Genomic DNA, 21,268 nt, shown 5'->3' on the forward strand with positions numbered 1-21,268 from the left:
TAGTTCAGTGGATAAATTGTCCTGCAAAGAACTAAACTTAATGGCGTTGTAGATTTTATTGTAGAGAATGGACTTTTTTATACTGAGTGGGTGCCGACCGGGCTAGCTGGGTGGGTAAAGTGCCTGCCTAGCAACCCAAAGGTCGCAGGTTTGAATCTCGCCTTGGGCTTGGATCAAAGTACTGCAAAAACCTTGGGAGGTGCATTATGGCCACAGAAGTCGATGCACCAACAACTACCAAAAAAAAAAAAAAAAAAAAAAAAAAAAAACTGAGTGGGTAATGCGATTGAAAATGCAAATATTTTCCTGTGTGTGTGTCTTTACTATAAATTTTGGTTCCTAATCTGGTGCTCATTTTATATATTATGAGGTTAAGGAAGTTGATTTTATTGTCAGTTTCTATTTCAAGGGTATATTTTAATCTTTCGTGTATTGTACTGAATTTAATAAAAAGATTATCAATGGTGGCTCTGTTTCCTATTAATAACACGTTGTCCGCATACCACATATAGAGCATAATACATGAAGGAAAAGGTTGGAATACTTGGTTTTCGATCATGGCTAAGTAGATTTCTGATAAGGGAGCTGAAATTCCTAATCCCATGGGGAGACCAAATATTTGGTCTTGAAAACGGAAGTGCCTAGCTTCAAGTAATATCAAGGTGAGTTCTAGTTACAAAACCTTCCAACACGATGCGCTTGTCATAGAATGGTGTCGCCATAACACTAAATTTAACGTTCTAAACACAAAACTTCAAACCAACCTTTCACCGGTTTGGAACCTTATGCACGTAAAGTTTCCACATCTCAAAATGCATTATGGGAACATAGGAATTCTTTAAATACATAATTCCTTTTCTACTATCACTGCAACCAAAGGTGTTTTTCACGAAAGTCACTCGTTATGAATATTGGCTTCACCTTGTTCTCATATTAATATTTTATAAATGACAACCAAGGACGAGGTAGTGCACTTCTTCCTTGAGCAAATTTTAACTACAGATTTTTAACAATTCCATCTTTATTTATTTTAAACTTAATGTCCACTTCAATACCACGTAACTAAGCAGATGAATTGAGGTGAATACCGTCAATTAAGCTCTTATTGCTATTATTATTATTAAGTCGATTACATAACGGTACATTAAGAAACTCTATAAATCAGCTTACTACTACTAGTACTACTATAATTCCATTCCTCTCCCCTCCCAAACCACCCAAAAATGTACTTAATCAGTCAGCATCCTATTCTATCCAACTTCAACCTCACAGAACTAACTTTTCTTCTTCCTCATTTATTCTTTCAATTTCTGTTTGCTGGAACAACCTCCCTTCACACATATTTCCTTACAATCTACATAAATAGATTTTCTTACAATCTACAGAAATTTAAGTTTAATATCAATAAGTATTTTCTTTCATCTTCTCTACCTTCAACCCATGTATAGTACTAAGTATTACAAGTTATAATATCTTTCATGCTTGGGGTTTTGATAAAAAATATTAAAAAACAAAAAAAAAAAAAAAAAAAAAAGAATAACAGTAGCCAGAGGCAGAGGTGAAAGTAATACTTGTACTGCTATTAGAAGCAGCCTGTAAAGCAAAGTATTGGAGATTCCAAGACCTGTTTGGTTCCTCATGGAACAAGCAAATACATGGGCTGTGTTAGGGTACTAAGAGTTAAAAGAGCTGCGGATATATCAGAATGCACAGTAATGCTAGAAGCAGAGCAAGTAATGAATTTCAAATACTGATCAAATCACCAAATACAAACACTGTGGGGATATCAGAGAAATGGTTTCACAGATATAAGTGATTCAAAGGAGAGACAAGACAGGAGGGGAGGGTTATGTTCTTAGTTAAGGAGCACATAAAATCTAAGTCGCTGCATCCAGTGGACATTATTTGTAGCAGTAGTGACATATGATGCAAAAAAGCAAGATTATAAAGCATCAGTGAAAAAAAAAAAAAAAAAACTCTCACTTTAACTGTCCATCACCTCTAATAACTTATATAACTCTTCCTCAAATTTATTTAAACTGCCCATTTCCATAACAGCAGATGGTAGTTTGTTCCAACAATCAACCACATACTGGCTTATTTATTTTTTACTTATTTATTTATACTGCACTCATCCTTCTTCAATTTGAATTTATGCTACCTCATGTGTGTAGTCTGAGCAAGAGGAAGAATGCCATCAGCACCAAGCTCACTCAATCCATTCAAAGCCTTAAACACCTCAATCAGATCACCTCGAACGTGCTTAGTCTTCAGATGCTGCAATTTGCAGAACTAAAGCCTGTCATGGTAAGACCACCCTTTTGTTCCCTTCACCAATCTCGTTGCCCTTCTCTGCACCCATTCCAGCAGATCAACATCCTTCCTAAACCTAAAACGAGGCCTCCAGACCTGTATACAGTACTACAGATATCACTCAATCACTGCCTTATACAATGAGATTATCACCTCCTTATCCCTGCTTTTAAAGTTCCTGTATATCATAGACAAAATCCAGTGAGCTATCCTTCAGACTGACTGCATTGTTCAGAGAACTTCATATCTGACTGCATAATTACCTACTAGTCTTTTTCATTTTCCACTACCTTGAGTGTAGTACCACACAGTAGAAACTATACTCAAGGCACTACTCTTGATCTGATTATGAGCAGTAACATGCCATTCATTAAAGAGTTGCAGATAAAAGACCCAATAGAGGGCAGTAATCACAATGTATTGATGTGGGATTTACTTAAAGATGTAACTACTGTTAAAGGCAATGGAAAGGGCTTTTGCTTTCATAATGGTGACTACTGCGGTCTCAGGTATTTTTTAAATCCTATGCAGTGGGACCAACTGATGAAGTTAACGGAAAATTCTAAATGAGAAACATTCAGGGATTTTATCATAAAAGCCACTAGGCTTTTTATTCTAACTAAAAGATACAGTTCAAGGCTTGGAGCTAAATTGATGTTCAATTAAATGATGAGATTCATGACAGTGAAGAAAAAACGCATGGGATGCACCTAAATTATCAAATAATACAGATGCCTACAGTAGATATAAACTAGTCTACAGTCAAGCCACACAGGAGGTTACGCAAGCTAAGATGGATTACAAGAAATCTCTCGCAAAGAATGTGAAACATTCTCAGCAAAGACTTCTTTACTTATGTAAACAGTAGAAGGAAAGGATTGAATCACATTGGTCCACCAAAAATGAACGGATTAATTGTTGGTGATCCTGCTCAGGTTGCTGAAAAACTGAATGGGTGTTTTGCATCTACATTCACATACGAGGAATTTTTTATTAATGAGGATGCCAGAAGTGAGAAAAATTCTGGTATATGATAAATGATATTATGATAACTTAGAGGGAAGTGAGGAGAAATTATTGAAGCTAAATTAAAAAATGGCACCTGGGGTGGATGGGATCTATCCAGTTATATTAAAGGAGGCAGCAAAGCATATGCCACAATTATAAGAGAATCCCTGAATTCAGGAAAGATAATTATTGATTGGAGATATGCAAATGTATTCCTGATTCACAAATACAAATCAAAGGGTGACATGAGTAATTATAGAACTATTATACTGACATCTGTTCTAGGAAAGATAATGGAGCCTGGTTAAAGAAGTAATGCAGGATTGTCTAGACAGGAATGCAGTTTAAACTGCAGTCACAGCAAGGATTTGTTGGAGAGGGGGGGGGGGGGATCTTGTCCAAACAATATGACTGGATATTATGATACAATAACAAAGGAACCGGATACAAAAAATAATTTTGACATCTTATACTTAGATTTCAGAAAAGCTTTTGCTGCTGTTGCAAATAAAAGTTTGCTATAAAAATTGAAGCAGTGTGGCTTTAGGGGCAAATTTCTGCTATGGATAATGGATGGTTGAGTGGGAGAAAGCAGAGAATGGTTATCAATGGTCACTGTTCTTCTTGGACTAATGTTATTAGCAGAGTCCCCCAGAGTCAATACTGAGAATTGTCGTTTTTCATATTTATTAATGACAATGATGAATGCATATCAGGCTTAATGTCTAAGTCTGTAGATGATAAGAAGATTGGCAAGGTAGTTGTTCACAGTAATCAGGGTATGCTATTGCAACAAGGTCTAGAAAAATTAAGCAGAAGGGCTGAGAAGTAACAATTTAAGTTTAATATTGACAAATGCAAAGTACTTCATATGGGGGGAGCAGTAATTGTAGATTAACATACCGACTGTGTGGCACCACACTCAGAGCAGTGGAGAATGAAAAGACCTGTCGGTAATTGTGCAGTTATGAAGTTCTCTGAGCAGTGCAAACAGGCAGCCAGGAGAGCTCACGAGGTTTTGTCAATGATATACAGGAATTTGTCAGCAGGGATAAGGATTATCCCACTGCATAAGGCAATGGTTAGCATACATCTAGAGTACTGTGTACTCTAGATGTATGCTAACTAAGTCCTCCCTCCACATCCTTCCTTTAGGAAGGATGTGGAGGGAGGACTCATTTTAGGAAGGATGCACAAGACTGGTGAAGAGAACAAAAGGGTGGTCTTACCAAGAAAGGCATCAGTTCTGAAAATTGCAGTATTTGGAGACTAGGCACCTGAAAGGAAATGCGATTGAGGTGTTTAAGGACTGGAATGGACTGAGTAAGCTCAATGCTGATGGAATCCTTCCTCTTGCTCAGACTATACACATGAGGTGGCATATATTCAAATTGAAGAAGGATGATTGGAGGTTGGATGTGCAGACATTTTCCTTTAGCCAGAGGGTGGTTGATTGTTGGACAAACTCCCATTTGACATTGTAGAGGTGAGTAGTTGGAATAAATTAAAGAAAGAACTAAATAAACTGTTGGCGAAGATGGACAGGTGAAATGGGCAGTGTTCATTTTTTTTTCGGCTTTTGGCTGATGCTGTATAAGGTTGCTTTCTTGCATCATTTGCCACTACTACTACTAATAATAATATATATGTGCATGTGTTCTTAAAGAAAATAAATATGCAGAGATAAGTCAAATTATTTAAAGGAAAAATAATAAAATAACTTACCTCATTAAGAGGTATAGAGAAGAGCAACAACAAGGTTGATGAGAGAAGCAAAAGTGTGTTCTTATCAGGAAAGGCTCCAATATTGCAAAACGTAGCATTTGGAGAGTAGGCACCTGCTAGGAGATACAATTGAGGTGGTTAAAGCCTTGAATGGATTGAGTAGACTCAATGGTGATGGAATTCTTCCTCTTATTCTGACTTTCACACGAGGTGGTAAAAATTCATACTGAAGAAGGATTTGGCAGATTGGATGTGCAGAAATTAGCCAGAGGGTGGTTTGATTGTTGGAACAAACTACCATCTGATGATGTAGAAGTGAGTAATTTGAATAAATTCAAGGAACAACTAAATAAACTACTAGATATGGTGTACAGATAAAAATGGTAAGTGCACATACTTACAACAAGCAATCTTTTCAAATTTAAATTTGAATTTTTTTGTCTTTTGGCTAATGCTGTATAAGATGATGATGATGATGATGATGATGATGATGATTATTATTATTATAATAATAATAATAATAGCACGATGGCCCAGTGGTTATGACACTGGACTACCAGCCTGATGGACCCGGGTTCGAGTACCACCTTGATGGAAGCGAATGCAGTTCCATCACTCTGGGAGACCAGTATAATAATAATAGTAATAAATTAGAATAATAATAATAGTAATAAATTAAAATAATAAATAAATTAATAGTAATAAAAAATTAATAAAATAAATAAACATCATGAAAGTTGCTCCAAGGAACCTACCTACCCCAAGGTTGGAGTGGCGGCTAAGGCAGATTGTAGTGCCATCTGGCGTCACTCACGAGAACTACCACTAGACATAAGCCGAAGCTAAACAGTTCCACCTCCAATAATGGATGATATCGCAGAGAAATATTAATCATACTGCACTGAGTGTGCCGCAGGATAAAGTCACTCGCATTCAGGCCTTTGGCAGAGGGGTCAGTTCTAAAAATCAGAGACGGTCTCCGGAGGAAGACAGTGGAGTGAGTGGCGCTGTCCCCCACATGGCTACCACAAGAGTAGGGCAAGACCATCTAGCCCCACCAACTGGAAGTGCTTCCTGGAAGTGCTAGTGACCGCCCAGGAAGGGAGAAAACACAAACACATGAAGTGGAGCATTGAAATGAATCCGTACATCATGCAAGCATACTAAGAAATAGCGAAGCTGGAGACCGATATGACAACTTACAGGGCAAGACTACATATCAAGTGGCTGGAACGATTCCCGAATATTCAGGTCACCAAACAGCGAATAGCGGACCAGAGAAGAGCCTAACAGCCCCTGCAATCTTGTAAAAAATCAAGCAGGACGTGAGCGATCAACTACAAAGGATGAAGAATACGGAACCAGAGGAGGAAGAACATCCCACTACAGAACCAGAGGCAGAAGAGCGAGATGAAATACAACCCGCAGCAGCTGAAGTGGAAACAGTCGAGGTCATGATATCCAGAATAGAGGATGAGTTGAAGAAGGCCCTAACAGAATTCGAAGGAACGGATCCCACAAAGACTCACGTGATACCGAAACAGAGGCCGAATAGAACCTTGGGGAGAGTCACAGACCACCTGAATAGGCATAATACCACATTATCTCGAAAGCAATGGTGCAACGCTGCGGGCAATCCACACAGCCATGTATTGTACTGCGGTAGCAGCCACAGGGATTAATCGAAAACAGAAGGAACCACCAGCTTGGGAAAGAAGACTTCAGCAGAAGATAGAAGAATTAAGAGTCAAGATAGGCCAATTGACCCAGTACCAACAGGGCAATAGGAGTAAGAAATTAATTGGAAAATTGAAGAGCATCCTCAAGAGAGACAGTGTCCACAGCAAACATGAGACAAAAAATCAGAGAATACTTGGACACATTGAAGCAGAACCTCCTTGCACTCAGCAAGAGACTACACCGATACAAAGAAAGCTCCAAGAGGAAAATAAACAACTGAATCTTCGATGAGGACCAAAGAGGTTTCTACATCTCAGAGAAGACGGGAAACAAGGGAATGGACCACCTGAGAAGACGACTGAGGATTTCTGGGGAAACATATGGAGCAGGGAAGTAAAACATAACAGCTGAGCCACCTAGACAGAACTAGAACACAAGAAAATCAAGGACATACAAGAAATGAGAAAATGGAAGATTCGGGAAGAAGAAGTAAAACAGACGATCAAGAACTCTCACACCTGGCGAACTCCAGGTATAGATAACATCCACAACTACTGGTACAAGAAGCTCACTTGCACACACACACACACACACACACACACACACACACACACACACACACACACACACACACACACACACACACACACACACACAAGCACCTGGCAAAGCAGTTCACCCAAATGATAAGGCACCCAGAGACAATCCCGAAGTTTCTCACTCAAGGAATCACATATCTGAAGCGTAAAGACAAAGATACAAGAAACCCGGCAAAATATAGGCCAATCATCTGCCTCCCAACAATGTACAAGATCCTGACCAGCTGCATAACCAGGAAGAAAACAGACCACTTGGAGAGCCAGAGCATAATGGCCAAACAGCAGAAAGGATGCAAGCAGCTGAGCAAAGGATGCAAGGAGCAATAAACCATAGATGCTGTGGTTATGGAGCAAGCATATAAGAAATCTACAAAGTCAATCTGATAGTGACAAACTTCCTAGGAGAAACGATGGTGAAATGGAGTACCTCCATTAAGGTCGAAACATCACAACCAGGCCAACCCACATCAGGAGAGGAATCTTTCAGGGTGATGCCCTGAACTCATTGTGGTTCTGTCTAGCACTTAATCCGCTATCTCCATGCTCAACAGTAGCAAATATGGATATAACCTCAAAGAAGGAAGGAAGAACCTGTGCACCCTCACCCACCTGATGTATATGGATGATATCAAGCTCTACACAGGAACCGAGAAGCACCTTCAACAACTACTCCAGATCACCGAAGAATTCAGCAAGGATATTAGGATGGAATTTGGTTTAGACAAATGCAAGACTCACGGATTGTGTCAAGGAAAATTAGTCAACTGAAACTACCAGCTGTAGAGTGGTAAAGAGATCAAAGCCATGACAGAGGGAGAGGCCTACAAATACTTGGGGATGATGCAGGCTCAGCAGTTACAGCACAAGAAAATTAAGGCCTGCCCGACCAAAAAATACCATCAGAGACTCAGAAGCCTGCTGAAAGCAAAGCTGAATGGAGGGAATACAGTTAAAGCCATAAACACCTATGCAGTCCCAGTGCTAACATACTCCTTCGGGGTCATAGATTGGACTACACAGAGCTGGAGGATATCATGAGAAAGACAAGGACAATGATGACCAAGAGCCGCCAACACCACCCGAGAGCTGCCGTGGAGAGACTGACAATTGCCCAGGAAGAAGGAGGGAGGGGCCTGATAGACCTCATTGAGCAACAGAAGACAGCGATAGTTAACCTGAAGGATTACTTCCAGAAACACACACGCAGCAGCACTCCACCAGGCCATAAGGAAGACAGATAAGCGGTATATCCCACTCAACCTAGGCGAGGAGCCCCCAACCAGGAGGTACAAACGAAGCTAGAAAGATGGGCAGAGAAGACACTCCATGGCACACACTACAATGATCTCCATCAGGGTCACACAGATAAAATTGCTTCCAATGCATGGCTCACGAGTGGGACGCTCTTCCCCGAGACTGAAGGATTCATGCTTGCCGTCAAAGACCAGATAATCAACACCAGGAACTATAGAAAATATATTGCCAAGGAGCCCGGAGTGTTAGATGACACATGTCGACAATGCCATCTGGCCTCAGAAACGATCCAACACATCACCGTGGGATGCCAGGTGATCACCCAGACTGAGTACACCCATAGACACGACCTGGTAGCCAGGATAATACATCAGAAGCTAGCAAGGAAATACTAGTTGATCAAAGAAAGTGTACCGTACTACAAGTACGAACCCCAGGCAGTACTAGAGACCCCAACCTACCGTCAAAGACCAGATAATCAACACCAGGAACTATAGAAAATACACTGCCAAGGAGCCCGGAGTGTTAGATGACACATGTCGACAATGCCACCTGGCCTCAGAAACGATCCAACACATCACTGTGGGATGCCAGGTGATCACCCAGACTGAGTACACTCATAGACACGACCTGGTAGCCAGGATAATACATCAGAAGCTAGCAAGGAAATACTAGTTGATCAAAGAAAGTGTACCGTACTACAAGTACGAACCCCAGGCAGTACTAGAGACCCCAACCTACCGTCAAAGACCAGATAATCAACACCAGGAACTATAGAAAATACATTGCCAAGGAGCCCGGAGTGTTAGATGACACATGTCAACAATGCCACCTGGCCTCAGAAACGATCCAACACATCACTGTGGGATGCCAGGTGATCACCCAGACTGAGTACACTCATAGACACGACCTGGTAGCCAGGATAATACATCAGAAGCTAGCAAGGAAATACTAGTTGATCAAAGAAAGTGTACCGTACTACAAGTACGAACCCCAGGCAGTACTAGAGACCCCAACCTACAAGCTGTACTGGGACCATGCCATAATAACGGATAGGACAATCCCACACAACAGACCGGACATAACCCTTGTGGACAAGAAGGAAAAGGCTACCTATCTGATTGCCATAGCGGTACTCAACACTGGCAACCTGCAGAAAACCCATGGGGAAAAAATTAGGAAGTACACGAACCTAAGACAGAAGATCAAAGAGATGTGGCATATGCAACAAGTAATGACCATCCCGATCATCGTGTCAACCACAGATATGGTGCCAAAGACCCTACATAACAGCCTAATAGCAATAGGTCTCCCAGCAAACACCTACAAGGAACTCCAGAAAGTTGCAATTCCTGAACACCTGTAGGATTGTCAGAGAGTTCCTCGACCAACAGTAACATCACACATAATAATAACAATCCTGTGTACTTGGTAGCAATACCCATCACGAGGTGGAACCCCCAATCAGGAAGAAATAATATGAGCAATAATAATAATAATAATAATAATATGTGTGTGCAGTCTTAAAGAATATAACTATGCAAAGATAAATTAAATTATTTAAAGAAGAAATAATAAAATAACATACCTCATTAAGAGGGATATTAATATTATATCCTTTTCCTTTTCCTTTTCCAATATGATCATAGTCACTTTCCCTAAGAAATGGCCATCTTCTGCCAAATTTATACTGATGCATAGAAAAGTACATAATTCTGCAGGAAAATTACATATATAATTTTCATATATTTAATTTTTTTAATAATATTTAATAGTTTACATATATAGCATACATAAAAGGGCACTGGGATCGCGGATTTTGATGGTGGATTTTTGGCTGCTGAATACGGATAAGTGGTTTGATATTTTTACCGTATTCTTTGTTAATTAACATATTACATTGTGTTCTACAAAGATATTAATAGGCTTAGTAGCATTTGTTAGCTTATTTTTTAAATTATGACACACTGCTCATACCAATGTTGCCGTCAATATTGTTGAACTTGCTGCCATTGTTGTAGTATACTAGATCAATACAAAATAGCGTAATGTATATCTTGAACTGATAACATAAGGTAGTGGTGAGCTATAGTGGGCTTGCAAGAGCCTATTGTTATTTTTTTTTGAAAATTTGTGAGCCCATTGTTGAAAAGATAATTTATTTTACAAATGAAATCCTGAATTCAATTACTGAGTATACAGAGCTGGAATTACAGTGGGGCGAGCGGGGCCTCATCCCCAGCATTTTAATGGCGCAATGAACCAGTTATGTTTTAAAAGTGCTTCATTTTGATTTAATTACAGTCGGATCGCCGTTTAATGAACTTCTTTATAACGAAATTTTTTAATTCCCCTTGGTAATTATATCTAAAATGGTTTCCGTAGAATGAAAAAAATTTCCATATAACAAACAGATTACGAGAGACTTAACTTTGTATGTATTATTCCCACCTCTGGCCTTTAGGCAATTAGAAAGGGCAAATTAAGGGGGTTAAAGAGATTACTGTTCTGTAATTTTAGTGGTGCCCCTAAAACCAATGCAGCCACTTATCCCACCTACTGATAAGTCCCGCTAGTCAATATGTTTTCCATAGCCAGTCAGAAGATTAAGGCATATTCCCGACACGGATAATAGCCTCTAGTCAACCTGTGTTGTGGTTCCCCTTCTCCTGAAAGCAGTCAGCTGTTTTTCGGAGAAGTGAGTGATCGACACCTTTCAGTAAATTTCTCCTGTCTAAGTTTACATGGTCACAGTAGCTGAATATCTGAATGAGTCTGACAGTTCGGACAGTATTCAAAGAACTAGTGACAGTAGTGACATTGAAGGCAGTGGGGGGGATGAGGGCAACTAAGATATTAAATAAACTTTCTGAAGATGAAATGTTGGCAGATTTGCTTTTCAAATCCAAAACATGGGCGCCTCCGTAGCCAGGTGGGAAGGAGCAGCAGTGCGTAGCACATGCTTCTTGATTAGACCGGGGTTCGAGCCCGTCACCACCAAATACGGAGTATGCGGAAAGGTCAAGGAATGACCACCGCATATCCCGGAGCAATATGGCCTTAGTTGCTAATGCTCCTAAAAACCAAATAACTAACAAACTAACAAACAATCCAAAACATAATGGTTCATTTCCAAAACAACGGTTTTTTTAACATAATTTTAAAAAAACTGTATGCATTATATTACCAATCTCCAAAAAACCAGTGCGATTGATTGAGAGGATGATTGCTTGAAGTGGAAATTATAAAGATCGGTCATGTGTTTGGGCCCAGATGAGCAGCTTGTAGCTTGTGGACAACAATTGCGGTTTGAAGGAATTATCCCACTTTGTGCAACCATTTTGAATCAGAATTTAAATATTCGGGATTATTAAACTGACTTTTAAATCTAGAATTTCTTAACAATTTAGCACTAATGATCGACACTGCAGGAGCTCTCTTACCTTCCAGAAGCTTTACAAAGTCACAGAATCACTATAGTAAAAGCATATAAATTAATTATTCAAACTGTTAATGCTATTGCTAATTTGAAAAATTCTGAAGGAAATTATGAAGCTAAAGTTGAGATCATGTTGAAGTTGAAAGAATTTGAAGGAATCCAAGTCGAAAGTAAGAATACATTTAAAAATTACCTCGTGACAAGTTATTAAACTGCATTGTTTTATCCTTAAAGGATCAGTTATTAATGCAACAGAGTAATTTTAAGTTAAATAAAGAAAATAATGATATCATTGAGGATGAGGAATTTCAAGAAATTTTAAACATATGCTACCCGAAATCGTGGAATATGGAAGAACCTTCATCTCCATGGCATGAAAAACGAATAAGAAATTTAAGTTTTCTAATAAAATATGAAATAAAAATTAATGATTTTAAAGATTTTGTTGAAGACAGTTTATCTTTAAAATCTAGTGAAATTCCCTTTTCAATTAAAAAAGCCAGAAATATCCTTGAAACAATTGCGATTAGCAGTGCTGAAATTGAGCGAGCTTTCATCATAATGAATAATATTGTAACAATAAAAATAACATCTTTGACAATTAAAAATGTTGCAGATATGATGACCATGCATCTAATTTCTATATAGAAAACCATTGCTTCAATTTGATCCAGATCGTTATGTCAAATCTTTCCTCCATAATTATCACTCAGTTATTGAGCAAAGAAGATCAACAACAAATATTAATAAAGAAGTAAATTCTATATGGCAATTTTTAGAATAAATTTTTCTTGAATATTTGTGTAATAATTTTGTTCATGTAATCTGTGATTTTTGTGTACCTTTTCTAGAACAGTTTGTTTTTATATTCTAGAATGTTTTGTGATAGTTTGTTATTTGTGATATGGGAAATATTTTCATGTTATTTTTTATTTGTAATATTAAAATTTAATCATGAAAAAAAATGTATCCATTATATTTCCCTAGTTGTACAAAAAAAAAAAAAGAATAAAAAAGTTGCGTGTCTGCCGAGCACATGCGGTAGATGGTTTTATGTGAAACGTCCTTCGTGTTTCTTTTAGATATTTTGATTTGTATATATTGATTATGAAATAAAAGTGCTTTTGCATTGTAAATATTTTATTGATCATTCACAAATTTCCATAATTTCTGGAAGACAAGATACGATGGATATATGATAACTAAAGATGTATACTTGCTAATGCAATGTATCTAAATGTCGCTGAAAACAGCATCAATTGAGGTACCCAATCTTTTAGTTGAAACAACATACACAGCTGTTCAGGGCACCTGTTGGAATGTAACAAAAAAGAAATTGTTGACAAATCTTTGTATTGTTGCAGCCATATGACAAATACTTGCAATCATACTTACTGCAGTTATTACTGCAGTAAGTATGATTCTGACATCATACTATTAAAAAATTCTAAAAAGTTAGAACTCGAGATATCGTATTGGTCACAAAAAATGCATCATGTGCTCTAATTGTACTACTAGTGAGTGCTCTGCATAGACTAGTGGTGTGAGCATGGGAAGCGCCTCTGGCAGATGCTGTGAATGACGTTAATTCCGTGACCAATCAGATTTACTCGGCAGTTACCCCCCTTCCCCAAAGGATGTTTTACATCAAAAAAGTCAGTAAAAGTGCGAGCCCGTTGTTAAAATTTCACAGCTTACCACTGGCGTAAGGTATAATGTAAAACTAGATAGCGTAATAAGTAGCACTGTATTAGGAATCTGTTAGCTTAGTATAGCATTATCAATTAATCAATAAAATTTATTAATATTATTAAATTTCATTGTTAATTAAATTGTATTTAAATGGAAATCATGACCCAGACTAGAGCTGCGAAGCAACAAGCACAGATTAGCGGGAGTGCTGTGGCGCTGGGGAGAAACGAAGGGGGCAATTCTCCAATGCATCACAGTCTCAAAAAATGTGTGAAATGTGAAATGTTTGTGCACCTTTCAGGAATAGAACATGATCTGGCCAAGGAGGATATCTCTGTGTGTGCTAGGTGACTAGAGTGTCCAAGAATTAGGCACCATCTCAGCATTCTGATGGGCATCTATGAGAGCTTGAGGTTTAGGGTATATGCCTTCAAATAAATTAATATGAGGGAGCCCATCAAGCTCCCAGCTGCCCAACCCAATGCCAGAGCTCACTCCTGTGCATCAGGCAATCTCCAAGGCAGAATGCACTGGTCTCACATGAATTGGTTATTGCTGGTGACTCTATTGTCAGGAAGATGGGGAATATATTATGCCAAAAGGATAGGTGAAACAGGACCAGGGTATGTCTGCCAGGAGCAAAAGTTGATGATGTTGTAGAGCAGATATCATCTTTTAAGGGCACAAAATGCAATATTGTTGTATGTTGGCACTAATGACATTAAGAGTAAGAGATCTGCAAATTTACTTAACAAGTACAAGAAAGGCAGTATGCATAGAATTATACCTTAAATGCTGAAAGCTGGAGGGAAAACAGAGTCACTGATTATATCACATTATCCAGAGATCATTTTTTAAAGGACAGGTCTCAGAAGACTGGAGAAGACATAAACTGTACTAATATATAAAAATGAAAATAAGACTCAATTTCAAAATTACAAATTTCACTCTTCAGTGTAAAATCATGTGAAACCTATGCAAGTAGCTCAAAGAAGAGAGTTAGAAGTACAGTAAACCCCTGCTATTCGCAGTTTCGCGTATTCGCGGTCGCTGATTTAACATAAAATGAAACCTAAAAAAATGTGAATTTTAAAGCACCGTGAACATTTTCCGCCATAAAAAAACATGGACGTGGCTAAAATTATCTTTCCCGGTCAAAACAGAGCTCAGTGAGTGGGGGGGGAGAGGGGTGACAAAATCGCGAGCGTGGATGTTTCTCGCTAATCCTTGTTTAGTATGTGTCATGCGCTTGTCATGGAAGGTTTCGTTGTTTGCTTTTAATTTATATGCTTATAAACTGAATAAATTTATCAATTTAAAATTGATATGCTTACAAAAGTGATAAATCTACCATTTTGCAGTGTAAAACAGACTTTTTCGAGTGTGTTAATGGAAGAAAGTGACTTTACTGTGGACAAGTTCTTTCTAACCCGTACAAAAATATGGCTGCGAATAACAAGGGAAATGTGAAAAGATCAAAGAAGGTGATAACATTAGCGAATAAAATTGAGTTATTAGATAAAATTTCTAATGGTGAAAGTGTCTCCTCAGTGGCAAAACATTATAAAATCAATGAGTCAACGCTACAATCAATCAAGAAATTGGAAGAAAAAATGTGCCGTGGTGTAAGTGAAAACGCGCTAATTGCTTCAAAAATTTGCTCTGTAACTCGTGATGTTAAATTAGAAAAAATGGAAAAAGCTTAAAATCTGTGGAGAGAAGACCGAACTCAAAATAAAATTCCATTAAGTTCACTCATCATTCGTGAAAAGGCAAAACTCCTTTATCAACACTTTAGCCAAACTGGTGATAGCACTGGTGGGATAAGCTTTTTAGCTAGCAAAGGCGCTGGTTTGAAAGATTTGTTTGAAATTTCTAATAAATATTACATTTAATATTAAATTGTTTCTTATTTTCATTTCAATGCTATATGCTTGCATTTCACTATGTGCTGTCTATGTACGTAGTCATATTATGAAGGTACATATATAGACAAAATTTCAGACTAGTTTTTCTTATATATCTCATACTTTGGAACGGAACCCCTTTATTACTATGGGAGCCATAACTCAGTATTCGCGTTTTCGGTATTCGCGGCATTTCTCAGGAACGTAACCCCTGCGAATAGCGGGGGTTTGCTGTATTGTTGAACATAACTTTGGCAAAGAACAGTCAGGTTTAGACCAAGCAAGGGATGCCAGGATCAAATATTTTTGTAAAGAAAAATTACAAAAGTGTCATGATAAAACAACAAGAAAGTGTTTTAGGATTGGGAGAAATAAATATTATAGCAAATCTTCTACTTTACAGATCTTGATTTAATGGATTTCAAATTTAAGGGACAAAAAAATTTCATTGGCAACAGAGTATATTCATGAAATATGAAAAATCATTAATTCACAAGTTACGGCAGTTGACAGTAAGCATCATAGTCAGTTTATGGAGAAGCTCATTACATTGTGTGCTGTTTCTTTATTATAATCTCACTTACAATGTACCAATCATGGCCCTAAAAAAAACTGGTGAGAAGATAAAGCATGTGGATGTGAGTGTTGTGCAGAAATTAAAGCTGTTATGGAAGTTAGACTCTGGTATATCTGTTTCTCACATTTGTGAGGAATATCGCATGGAAAAAACAAAAAAACAAAACAAAAACACATGTCATCTGTAGTAGAAAGCAAGACTAAGCTTAAGGAAATTTTAAGGGGTCTAACTCTGAAGATTCACCAGTACCTCAACTTCAGCTTCTTAGCTCTGACTCTGAACAATCTTCTGGCAATGCTACACAGTCACATTAAATTATCTTTTTTTTTTTTTTTTTTTATGTGAACCCCAAACACGAGAGGTATTAGAACCTATAGTACTTAGTACCGTGCTTGGGTTGGAGATTGAGAAGATGAAAGAAGATATTTGTTGACATTGGACTTGAACTTCTGTAGATTGTAATTTTCAGGAAATACGTATGAAGGAAGGTTGTTCCAGAAAACGGCAGTTGAATGAATAAATGAGGAAGATGAAAAGTTGGTTCTGTGGGTTTGAAGTTGGACAGTAAATGGATGTTGGCTGGTGGCGGCACGTGTTCGGACTGTTTTGAAAGAGAGAGCGGGAATTATAGAAGCTAATTCAGAAGAACAGTGCCCATGGAAGTATCTGTAGAAGAGGCATGCAGCAGAAACAGTGCGTCTATGAGACAGCGAGTGGAGAGACTCTGTTAGAGATGAATCATTAATTAACCTAACTGCCCTCTTCTGAATGGAATCAAGAAGCCTGAGAGAGGTTTTGGGGGCACCACCCCAGATGTGGGAACAATATTCCATGGCAGGGCGGATTTGCGATTTATACAGAGTGAGCAGCTGTTTGGAAGAAAAGTAACGCCGAGAGCGAAAGAGAAAACCAAGTTTTTTAGATGCAGAGGAAGCAATATTTGCAATGTGCTTGTGCCAAGAGAGATTAGAAGTCAGGGTAATCCCCAAAAGAGATATATCCTTTTGCCTAGAAATTGGAGTGTCACTAAAGATAAGTATAGGAGCAGAAGAATCCTTTTTGCGAGATATAAGACAAGACTGAGTTTTAGAAGGGTTGAAATCAACTAAGTTGTCTTTGCCCCACTGGAGAATTACCTGAAGATCGGCATTTAAGGAATTGGTAGCAGATTTTCGAGAAGTTGAGGCTGATTGAGCAGGACAAGGTTTCTCAAAATTGAAAGTTGAATGCAATGTGCTATCATCGGCAAAACTATGGATAGGATTTCCAGTCAATGGAAGAAGGTCATTGATATACAAGAGGAAAACAGTGGGAGAAAGAACTGAACCTTGGGGGAAACCGGCATTAGTGGAGAAGTTAGAAGACAGCCATCAACCATCACCCTCAGTGAGCGATCAGAGAGAAAACTGGATAACCAATTACTAAAAACAGTTGGCAAACCATAAGATGGAAGCTTGTTTAGAAGACCTTTATGCCAAACACGATCAAAAGCCTTTGAGATGTCAAGAGCAACTACTTGTGTTTCACCGAACCTTTCCATTGAATTAGTCCATAAATGGGTAACATAAGCCAGAATATCACCAGTGGATCGACACTGACGGAATCCATACTGGTGATCGTTGATCAGACGGAAGGTTTCTAGGTAGTTTAAGAGTTGGCGGTTAATTGATTTCTCCATTACTTTAGAAAGAGTAGAAGTAATTGCAATGGGACGATAATTGGATGGGAGGGATTTGTCACCCTTTTTAGGAACTGGCTGGATATGAGCAAATTTCCAAGCAGAAGGAAAAACACCTTTAGAATAAGAAAGTGAAAAAAGGCGGCAAAGAATAGGAGTAAGTTCAGGAGCACAGGTTTTGAGAACAAGTGGAGAAATACCATCAGGACCTGGAGCTTTCTTAGCATCGAGATTTGTCAAAATCCTTCTGATATCCTTTTGACGGAAGACCACAGGAGGCATTGAATGGAGTGTGTTGGGAATGGTGGGAGGTGTTTTACCAAGATCATTAATACATGAGCTGGAAGAAAAATGGGATGCTAGCAGGTCAGCTTTATCCTTGGCTGAAGTGACAACAGAACCATCTGGTTTGGACAGAGGTGGGAGCATAGATGGGCAAAAGTTGCGGCCAATAGCTTTGGCAAGAGACCAGAATGCCCGGCTACCATTAGGGCAAGAAGCAAGTTTTCTACTCTTAGCCTGTTCAAACTCTAGTTTGGACTGATTAATAACTGCTTTACAATTGTTGCGAGCTTTGGCATAGGCTGAAAATGAAACTGAAGAATTAGAAACAAGCCAATTACGATATGAAACATTCTTCTCTTGGACAGCCTTAGCACATTTATTGGAAAACCAAGGTTTAGATAAAGGACGAGATTTTAAAGTGGAGTGTGGGATAAAGGATTCCATTCCTGCAAGAATAATTTCACTGACACGATCTGAGCAAACATTGACATCAGAACTTTTGAAACAGTAATCCGAACAAGGAAAAGAAGAAAAGAAGTCTCGCAGGTCATCCCATTTTGCATTCTTGTAATGCCAAACAACACGAGGTTGGGAATAGCCTTGAGATAAAGGTTCCATTGGAGAAGAGACAATCACCAAGTTGTGATCTGAAGTGCCTAAAGGAGCTCTCACTTCGACCGTGTACTTAGAAGGGTTGTTTGTGAGAAAAAGATCAAGCATATTGGCTGTATGATTAGGATTGTCCGGTATTCTTGTAGGTAAATGAACAATCTGTGCTAGGTCATTAGTAATTGCAAAAGCCTCAGCATCTCGACCTGCTGGGTCGGTGTGACTAGAAAATGGAAGCCAGCTGGGGTTGTGAACATTAAAATCACCAAGGAAAATTACCTCACTGTTAGGAGAGTTGGACTGGAGAATATCAGAACGGACATATGCACAAGTACCACCTTTGAGGCGAAAGGAAATCTTTTACTAATTATGTACTATGTATCATCCAATAAAAACAAAGTAAATAAAAGCTTATTTTTTATTATGTAAATTTATTTCAGTGTTTCTAATACAGAGCAACTGTTTAAATTTTCAATTATGTGAAGTAAAACTTTCAGTTTTCCCAAGATAATTTTTCAAGGATTCACTATATGTATAATATACATATATTATACATACAATGTAATCGAGGATGCACTGTATGTATAATATACATATAAACATTTGCATAAAAATGTCAAATCTGCAGTAAGGATTAATGGATGCACTGGAAAAAGGTTTACGGTTATTATATGTAATCATTATCTTTTAATCTGTTATACCCACTGAGTATAACAGATCTGGATGATGAAGATTAAGTTATGAATTGTTAACCTAATAAAAAAGAATAATGACATGAGAGACTTATGCTACTATTATGATGCACATAAAATAAATGAAAACAATAATATAATAAAATCACACACACACCTGAATATATCTGTTATAAGTGATAAAAATTAAATTACACATTTAAAATAATATTTTCTTAATTGTGGTATGTTCATGATGTATGTTCAACAAAATCATGACGTAGGAATTGGCAATTAAAATTAGATAACATTATATGAATAACACTTAACTCCACATTTTGAAAGTAAAACTCAGTTTACTGATCCTATAAAAAGCAAACTATTACTTATTTACAGATGGCATTTCTGAACCTGCTTTTCTTTCTCTTTTTGAAATTTCTGCCGATACTTAATGTTGAAACAGATAAAATACACTAATACATAATAGAGTAAGATTCTCTGCAACTAATCAAAACAACATGCAATAAAATGTCAAGTTCCCTTTGTACACACACACCCTAGATTGAATAAAAAGCTTATTTTTATGATGTTTGTTTGTTATTTTGGTTTTTAGGAGCATTAGCAACTAAGGCCATATTGCTCCGGAATATGCAGTAGTCATTCCCTGACCTTTCCGCATCCTCTGTATTTGGTGGTGACGGGCTCGAACCTCGGTCTAATCAAGAAGCGTGTGCTACGCACTGCTGCTCCTTCCCACCTGGCTACGGAGGTGCCTATTTTTATGAGGTACGTGCAACCTTTTTTTTATGTAAAACAGTGGTTGTTGCTGGAACAGCAACCCAAATCTATTTTTATAATAAATATATATTTAAGTAAGTTATAGTCAAAAGAGAAACTACAGTTAAACTCACCGAGGATCCTCATAAAATGCATACTGTATTCCTTGGCCATGATGAACATCCCAATCGACAATTAGAACTCTATTCAATAATAAAAAAATAATACTTTAAAAAACTGATACACTACAGACTGATTGCAATAATGACCAAATTCATATTTAAAGCAAGTTTTTTTATAAATAACACCATATTTTTTATATGAAAAGATGCATCGTACCATAAGACGTACCCATGTTTTAGAAGGCAGTTTTGAGAAATAATTTATTGCAAATTTGAAACATGAATTCACAAGTGCTTAGTAAATAAAATGTCAGTGTAAAATAATAGTTTTATTCATCATATAATACCAATAATGCATCATCACCATCATTACTAATGTTAAGGTCTTAACTTTCACATTCTTCAAAATTTGCATAATTTTCAGAGCCATCAAATTCACTGCTGATACCAAATTTCTTGAAAGACGTAGTAACTGTATTGTGTTTCACTAAGCCTCACTAATTTGTCAACCATTCACACACCAAGGAAATGGCTGATTACTTCATTTGTCCTTTTGACACCAAATTCCTGTTGATGTCAAAAGGACAAATTTAGTCCACATATGAATACTTTTGAGATTCTGTTATTTTAGGCATTCAATGACTGTAGTTGGCTATGGCCTCCTACAATTACAGCTAACCTTGTGTTTAATTCAGCATTGATATGAAATGGTCACACAATAAAAAACCTAGCTGTTTTCAGAAAGCCAATGAACATTTTGATGATACTGTCTAGTCATTGCTAAAGATACCACTGCAGACATCTGGTATACTTTCAAACCATAAGACATAGTGGAATTTTAGGCAATTTATGGGAAAGAAAAGGGTGTCTTGTGGTCTGGAAAATATGGTATACCAATAGTGCTCAAAAAAATTACATCACCACATTTTTTA

The 21,268-nt window shown here is 37.7% G+C and overlaps 1 protein-coding gene across 1 annotated transcript in view; it reads right to left on the bottom strand.

Moving 5' to 3' along the window:
• LOC150089376 (polyamine deacetylase HDAC10-like) overlaps positions 1 to 21,268 on the bottom strand; it is a 162,386-nt gene that overhangs the window by 21,623 nt on the left and 119,495 nt on the right. Inside the window, exons 7-8 of the mRNA XM_090389961.1 lie at positions 20,349 to 20,417; positions 10,168 to 10,294 (exon numbers count right to left, since the gene is read on the bottom strand). Coding sequence (XP_090246087.1) covers positions 10,168 to 10,294; positions 20,349 to 20,417 — 196 coding nt within the window. The remainder of the gene's footprint in view (positions 1 to 10,167; positions 10,295 to 20,348; positions 20,418 to 21,268) is intronic.

Source organism: Mastigoproctus giganteus, chromosome 2 (genome assembly GCF_048544385.1).
Source record: "Mastigoproctus giganteus isolate SK-2022 chromosome 2, ASM4854438v1, whole genome shotgun sequence".
Classification (NCBI taxonomy): Eukaryota; Metazoa; Arthropoda; class Arachnida; order Uropygi; family Thelyphonidae; genus Mastigoproctus; species Mastigoproctus giganteus.